This window comes from Muscardinus avellanarius (assembly GCF_963383645.1).
Source record: "Muscardinus avellanarius genome assembly, chromosome: 1".
NCBI lineage: Eukaryota > Metazoa > Chordata > Mammalia > Rodentia > Gliridae > Muscardinus > Muscardinus avellanarius.
The window spans coordinates 61,112,712-61,121,302 of record NC_137786.1 but is presented as its reverse complement, the minus strand read 5'-3'; the positions used below and the strand labels follow the sequence as shown (position 1 = coordinate 61,121,302).

At 40.3% G+C, this 8,591-nt stretch overlaps 1 protein-coding gene across 2 annotated transcripts in view; it reads right to left on the bottom strand.

Annotated features, from left to right (window-relative positions):
• Positions 1-3,847: 3,847 nt before the first annotated feature.
• ARHGEF28 (Rho guanine nucleotide exchange factor 28) overlaps positions 3,848-8,591 on the bottom strand; it is a gene marked incomplete at both ends in the record, with an annotated part of 271,821 nt that continues 267,077 nt past the window's right edge. For both annotated transcript variants that reach the window (XM_080715727.1, XM_080715728.1), the window contains one exon: positions 3,848-4,011. In XM_080715727.1, the coding sequence (XP_080571853.1) occupies positions 3,848-4,011 (164 nt within the window). The remainder of the gene's footprint in view (positions 4,012-8,591) is intronic.

Sequence of the window (8,591 nt, the reverse complement as noted above, 5' to 3'; positions counted from 1 at the left end):
CTTACCACCTGCACATCTCCCCATCGTGGCTTGTGCCTTCTGGGCCAAGTTTGGCCGGGTTTTGCAGGCCTGTTCATCTTTATTTTGTCCCCAACAGATTGTTTGACCTTTAGCAGACAGTCAATAAGCACTTTTTTTTTTTTTTTTTTTTGGTGGTACTGGGGCTCCTGGAAGCCCTTCTACCTCCGGGCTACACTCCCAGACCTATTTTGTATATTTTTATTTGTAAAGAGGGTCTCTTAAGCCAGTGTGGCTGGCTTCAAACTGCACGATCCTCCTGTCTCCACCTCCTAAGCACGGGGATTTACAAGCGAGCGCCACCACGCCCGGCAATAAGCACTTCTTGAACACAGGAGTTCAGAGGAGAATTAGAGATGCAAATGAGCTGAAAGCTAACCTTAGGGAACCTTATTCCAATCTTATAACTGTGTATCTCTACACATTCTCTAGTCATTGTTTCTGGCTATGCAGGCGCAGTCTGCCTAAAGACAGGTCGGGCTGAGCAATGATTGACAGATTTTGTTAAATAATAGGATAATAATAGCTAGTACCCATTGAGTGATTACTAAGCCCCAGGCTCTGTTTTAAGCACATTATACATATTAATCATTTAATTTTCACAACAATTCCACGAGGAATGTTTATAGGTGAGGAAGCAGAGAGGTGAAGTAAAATGCCAAGGACACGCAGCTGTTAGCTAGCACATTTGTCTCAATGGCTCTGCTCTACTGCCTTTAAATGAGACAGAGAGAAGCTGATCATTAATAACTCCAGGTTGTTTTCTGAATTGAGAGGTGGTCACAGAAAATAATATATATATGTATACATATATATACTTATGTATGTATGAATACATATATGTATGTATATATACATATGTGTGTATATATATATATATATATTCCTTTTCCTTCTTTATCTGTCATTCCATGATTTAATTATGCTATATTCTTTCTATAATGTTCTCGAGCACACACATGTGCCTCCCTGGCACAAGTGTTTTTACACTTTTCTGAATGAGCAGGGCTTTCACTGTGCGTACACAGGAAAGTGTTGCACGAGTCCAGGAAGTATGCAGTCCTGATGACGTGCAGAACAACTAAGAGTCAAAATGAGATGGCACACAAGTCACTGCAGCCTGGAAGGAACAGGCAAACATGCTTCCATTCCAGCACAAATCGCCAGAGAAGTGACTATTTTCTTTAGACTCTTAACTTGGGAAATATATAAATTCTTTGGGGAAATTTTTTATTCCTGGGAGATGGGGTAGTCTTCTCATATAAGTGAATTTGTGTGAGATCCATAGGGTGAATCTCTGTTGAGATCTTAGTCTATTCTGGCTATAATAACAAAACACTTTAAACCAGAAAGCTTATAAACAGAAACTTATCACAGTATCATAGAAAAGCCCAAGAGCAAGGTGCTGGCAGATCTGACTGTAAGGGCCACTTCCTGGTTCACAGAAGAGATCTTCTTGCTGTTTCTTCCACATGGCAAAGAAGCAAGGGAGTTCCCTAGGGCCTCTTTTTTAAGTGCATTCAAGAGCCGGGTGTGGTGGCACACACTTGTAATCCCTGCACTTGGGAGGCTAAGACAGGAGAATCGCGCAGGTTTGAAGCCAGCCTCCGCTAGCTTAAGAGACCCTGTTTCCAAATAAAAAATATAAAATAGGTCTGGGAGTGTAGCCCAGAGGTAGAAGGCCCCTGAGTTCCATCCCCAGTACCACCAAAAAAATCGTTATATAAGTGCATTCAACCCATTACGAAGGCTCTGCTCGCACGATCCAGTCACTTCTCAAAGCCCCACCTCGTTCAGATCATAGCGGGATCTGTGCTTGTTACACAGTGAGGATAGAGTAAAAAGGAAGAACTTAATAAGAAAGCTTTGAAATGTCGTTTCATGCAGTTGAAAGTCATATTAAATGAGAGAATTACCAAGAGGTACTGGTGAATACAGGTATGTCAAAAGGAGCTCAGGCTTCCCCAGAATCATGTGTGAAGACTGTGGATTCACCGGGCTTAAAAAGCAACTGGGCACAATATAAGGAACTCCACGGAGATTCTGAACATCTTTACATATTTTCACTATTTCCTTATCTACTGTCATGAAAAAGGGGGATATTTATAGTTATTGGAGGAAAGATCCATACCAAAAATAGCTATATGTTTTTCATTCAAGAGATGTGGTTTGTAGAACAGACTTTATTGGAACAAGAAAGAAGATAGATTTTTTTCCCTCTGAATGTCCTTAAAAATAGGAGATGTGTCTCATAATTTAGGAGTTTAGCTTGGAGGTGAAGTCATTAACTAGAATTTTGATAAGCTATAGTTATTCTGGGTAAGGCACAGTCATTGAAATTTTTAATATAATTGTGACAAAAATGGCCAGAAGCAACAAGAGTCAGAAAAAGAGTATTCCCAAAAAGCTTCTCTAAAAAACTTATAATTCAACTTACCTAAATCTAAAATATGCCTAAATAATATAGATATGTAACTTATAACTTTAAGTAGGAAAAGCAAAATTAGGATCTAAGTAAAATCTTTCCCCCTTCTTATTCTCATATTCTCTTCTCTTTTCTTCTTCTTCTTCTTCTTCTTCTTCTTCTTCTTCTTCTTCTTCTTCTTTCTCTCTCTCTCTCTCTCTCTCTCTCTCTCTCTCTCTCTCTCTCTCTCTCTTCCTCTCCTGGTAAGTGATGCAATTCTAGAATATATAATTGGCCTCCTGCATTTCCACTTTTCACAAAGAGGGATTTATGTGTTGAAATGTTTTACTCTGGTACTACACTGAATAATATTACAGAAAAATAATGAGGTAAAAGATATTTATTGACACCGACCAAAACATATACAAATGCTTCTAAAGAACAAGATGAAAACATTTCTGGATTTATTATTTTTTTTACAGAGACTCATATTACTCTGAAAGGAAAATGTGCCATTGTCCCTTATGGAGATGCCTATCCAGGCAGCAAGCTTCATCAAGAGCCATGTTTCATCAAGGACCATGTTTGTCCTTAAAAAACTGCAGGGAGTTCCTTCCAGGGAGTAGAAGTCATTGTTGCTCCCAGTGCCAGCAAGACAGGCTATCTGGAAGAAGTGAGGGCTCTTCAGGAGTTCCACTGTTTACATCAAAACTGACTTGGGGCTCTGGGCTGGGCTGAAAGATGCTGCTGAACTGTGGCTTGAAATCCCACCAGCATCAGGACCAAGAAAGCAAAGTATGTGGCAAAAGACACAGCTCAGGTCCTATGCCTGTCTGGATGGTGTCCTCAGCACAGTGGCTACTGGATCAGAACACGCTGGCTCAATGCTGACTGTAACAGGCCTCTATCTTTGATGCCCCCTGCCCCCAAAGAACTCAACACATAAAAGCACATCGACAAGACGTCTTCCCTCAGCATTCCTGTCTTCTTGGGCACTGAAGCCTCTCTCCATAAGTAACCATTGTGGTGGTAAAAGTTTGCCCCTTACTAAATATTACTCCTGAAATCCAAATTGCTTCTTCTCAGTCTCAAAGGGCATTTCAAGATCCAGATGACTGTGTATAATATAGAATTTTACTCTAAAGTCAAAAAATCTTTTAATAGACTTTTGTTTATTCACTCAAGTTAATTTCTCCTCCAGAAATTCAAAAGTAGGTTGATAAGTTAAAGATTATACAAACAGAGCTGTTTTCAATAACTTAATTATTAGACTCATGCCAAAAAATATGAACTTGCATGAAATAGTAAATATTATTCTTGACGCAATTTGGACACAATAACACACACGAAGAATGGGGAAAAAATGTGTTCTCCCCAAAGTGCCGGTGGTTTTGTTGGTTGTTTTGGGAAATAACAGCAACACAATTAGAGGTAAACAATATTTTCTTCAGTTCCATCTCCAGCTTCCCCATCTTGTCTGGCCATTGTCTGTGGATTTAGCTTTGCTTCTGCTATAAATGTCTGCGGTTGAGGGTAATATGGGCTTGTGTCCTGTGGGGTTGGAGGCTCAGTTCTGGAGGCATCCAAATCTGCAAAAGATAGACAGCACAGTTACAGGAGATCCTGGCTGGCAACAAAGCATATGCCACTATGTCTCAGAGATTAGCAGATGCAGTGCCCAGAGAGAACGGCCAAGCCCAGGGAGAAAGGAACATAACCGTTATCTACAGATGTCATCAGTGCCATTAAGATGTGTGCAATTGTGTCCACAAATGTCTCTGCAGCTAAAAATTACCTGTGCAAAATACTTCTTGGAAAGTGTCAAGTGAATAAAGAGGTTATTATTCGCAGCTGTTAAGACACTGCTACTGCCGAGAAAGGGCTCCCATTTATTTTTTTAAATGGAACCAGGCCTTGAGAACACAGACAGTCCAGTGATGTGTAATAAACCATATTTACATCTGCAGAGCACCTTCTCCCAGAATATCCCAGAGACAAGAAAGACCTCAAGACTCAAATAGCTGCTTATCTGAGACTTCACTGGTAAGGGCAAGGGGTGAGGAAAAGGAGTTAACATTCGAAGGAGACCCACTAGCCTTTCCAATATGCAAATCTGTTAAAAGGACATAAAGTACACAGAAAGAGAGGCCAGATTCCTAGGGAAATCATGCCAGTATCAACTCTGACAGGGCTTTTTTTTTTCTTCTGGTTACCTAGCAACAGTGGGGCACTGTCTACTCTCTGCTTCTTTCTAGTAAAACCCTCTACTGTGATTTAAAGGGGAGAGTAGGGATGTTTGGATTTGAAGAAAGACACTTGCTGCAAATCATTTTCACTGCCCTTCTCCCATTTACCACCCCCCCCATGCATGGCCATATGGCAAAATTACAAATAACCAGTTTCTATTGGAGCCAAAAGCAGAGCAGGCATGGAAATCCAGGTGCAGGGAAAGGGTGGGCTGCCCTGAGGCCCACCTTCTTATTTTCCAGTCATTATCAAGAGGCCGTTATAACCCTTGCCACGCTTTTTTCAAAGCCTCTGTTGTTTGGACGGATATCATACCTGCTGCATTCAATGATAAAAAATGCTTGTGACCTTTGCCCTCCAGACACGGATCTTTGGTTACTAGCAAGACAGTATGCAAGGCTTGGCAGAAATGCCCCCACAAGGCTCCACCTTTGGGGAGGTGGTGGCCTTTGCTACCCTTCATGTCTTTGTTTTTCCATTAGGAAGTGGAACTAGTGAGGAGGGAGCAGCCAGGCCACAGGAAGGTGACCTGCTTGAGTCTACTGACCCTGATTCCAAATCCTATACCTCAAATATCAGGGGTTCAATAACCACTTACGAAACATTAGGTGCTTCTGCCTACCACCATCTATCAACGATCCTCTCCAGGTACAGGAACTGTGCTGAATCTTTTACATTTCTTTATGCCTCAAAATGTTATACCCGGCTATTTACAGGCTGGGAAAATGAGGCCTGGGCTAGTTAAACTCTCTGCCCAGCAGCATGCAATTAGGAAGGACCTTCACCTTCTCTCTGAGCCCCAGGGCTGTGTGAAGACACCTTGCTTACCAGGTCCAGAGCCTAGAGCTCCTCATCCTCAGTGCGCTGGCAATGACTTGTCCATCTTTTCTGAGTTAAAAGAACTTGGGTTTTAATACTTTCCCTCCCTAAAATACTACATTTTGAAGGGTAACTTAAAACAACAACAAATAGAAGAGAACAAAGCCAACAACATTCTGAGCCTCTACAAACAGCAATTATTATAGATCTAGGAGCCCCCCCCCATATAATCAGGTCAGCACAAATAGGCCAAGCAATGGTTTCACTCTCAAAGTAAGACTTCAAATTAACCTGGGACGCTCACCACCATATTCTACTACGTTGGGAGAGTAGGCCTGTCTGTGGCCATAACACACACTCACACTCTCGATTTAAACCCAAAGAATCCCAGTTAAACTGTTGATGTTTAATATTACACAACTTCAAAGGAAAAAAATCTCAAAACTTCTATCTAGCAAACACTGGCAGATTAAACAAGTCACCTAAGCCACTACATCACTGCCTCCTCACCAGCAAAGTGTCCAGCCAGGAGGCAAGAAATACTACATGGAGAATGAAAAACCATCTGTTGAGTGAGGCTGCCGGGAGGTGATTGCTGACAAATGTGGCAATGCCAGGCACCTTGGAAGCCCTTAATCCATGTACGTTTCCTTCCTCTGGGGGCAAAACATGTAGCCAAGAGTCTAAACCTCAAATGGTCCTGGGAACCAGGGAGGTCCCCATAACAGCTTTAAGAAAAGACTTTTTCCAAGAACAAGCCATGAAATCAAATGCATATCAGAAAGAATTCTTTTATCTAAAATTAAATTATAGGTTCTAATTTCAGAAACATAGAGAACCAAGAAGGATTTGGGGGCAGGAACCGTGTGTGTGTGTGTGTGTGTGTGTGTGTGTGTGTGTGCATGAGCAGGGGAAATAGAGAAGTTTAATCAGAACATTTTCAAACTCTTACAAATTCTTAAAAATATAGAAGAAAAATATTTCTAATGAGAGCTCATTGGGCCCTAAGGTGAATGGCCCACATTGTAATTCCAGATGTATCACTGGATATTGCTGTAATTGCGTGTCACCTGGACGGGAACTCAATTTCCTTCTTCGTGTCCCTTCTTGGTTTCTACCTGAACTACGTAGACAGGGTCAGACAGTCTGTCTTTGAAATTAGAAACTGTTGCATGATTTTTTTTTATTACTCCATTTCAACCCTGAAAGAAACTCTAGCACAGCAATTATATATTTCTCAAGGCCAGCCACTTTTTTCCACACTTTTTACCCTAGAGAGTATAATCATCATATAGAACCCTAACCTGAAAAAACATTTGTTAAAATTAAACCTCGCTGATTCAGAAAGCAGAATTCTTGGAGAGTAAAATTAATCATCCAACTTCATTTGTGATCAAAATTCCTGTTAATTGATGAAGATAAAAATAGAACTGCTTGTTTTAAGAAGCAAATAAATGTAATACAATCATAATTTGGTCAACTAAAATCCAAAAAGTATAATAATAATGATGATGATAATAAAAAAAACTATAAAGAGCCAACACAGTCCTTCTTGACATAAAAGAACTAATTCAATCCTTACCATATCTCTGGAAACTAGACAGAGTGAGCATTATTAAGCTTAAAATGAGAAAAAATAGGCTGAAACATATAAAAAACCCAAAGCCTGGCTATACTAAGTGGAAAGTGGAATCTTGGTTCAGGAAGGTTTCTGCTACACAACTGAGCTTCTATTCACACATTCTATTCACAAGGAATTTTTTACTCAAATTATGAGAACCACTGTGAGGTCTAAGTCTCCTAATGCAGTTTAAAAAATTATAGCTATTCACATTTTGACTGGCACTATGCCTTCTTCTTTGGATATGTGGGGCAGGAAACGCCCATGCTGCCAAGGGACAGGCATGCCTGGGGCACTGATCCAGAGACAATTCCCTAAGTCCCCCGATCTCAGTCCTTGGTTGCGACCTGCTTGTTGACATTTGCACTTATCCTTTTCAAACGTTTATCTGTTTATTCTGTATTAGAATGTCTAACAGTAAAGAGCGTCAGCTCTCCTCCCATCTTCTCACCAGTACTACTATCATTTTGAGCCAATAATAGTCTCAGTGTGTAAAATACAGCTGTGCATTGTACTTAAAATAAATAAAGTGGTTCCTAAACTGTAAAGCAAATGAAACCTGCTACATCACAAGGTAAAAATATAACCCTGGGCAAGTGATTTCCTCTCTCTGGGTTTTAGTTTGTGAATTGAAATCATCATAACGGCCTCTTAAACTTTTTGTGTTATATGTGAATTATTACCTTGATGAATGGACTCAGTAATCCATCAAATAATAGTCTAGAGGCAAAAAAAAAAATGCATCTTCCCACTGTGTTACACTCAAGAAATGCAATCAAGTGCATTATCTGAAGCTCCACTTGAAAGCATGTTTTTTTTTATAGTTGTTAGACATTGTTGTCTCCCGTTTTACCTTCAGTTTCCCCGACAACACACATTTGAGGGAAGCCCACACACAATTCTCAAAGGATAGTACTGGGGAAGACAACAAATGCGTTGACAGTAATCCCCACAGTCAGAATCTACACTCAATCTCCTCTCCTGGGAACAGCAAACTTCAGAGTAACCTATCATAAAGAACAGGTTTGGGCTGGGCGTGGTGTCGCAGGCTTGTAATCCCAGCATTTGGGAGGCTGAGACCAGAGGATCGTGGTTCGCGGACAGCCTCAGCTACTTAGTGAGGCCCTTTGCAACTCAGTGAGACCTGGTTTCAAAATAAAGAATAAAAAAAACAGGGCAGGGGTGTAGCTCAGAGGTCAAATGTCCCTGGGTTCCATCCCCACACCCACAGAAAGGAAGAAAGAAAGAAAAAAAGACAGAAAGAAGAAAGAAAGAAAGAAAGAAAGAAAGAAAGAAAGAAAGAAAGAAAGAAAGAGAAAGAAAGAGAGAAAGAAAGAACAGGTTTGTGTAGTAAAGGGTTGTCTATAATTTTAAAATATTATAAATATTTTCTTTTTTATGAATGTTCTGAATGGAAAAAATTAAATCATGGTCATTTTAAATGAAAGTTTTATTTAAATTTAAAAGCTCTGTATAACTTTC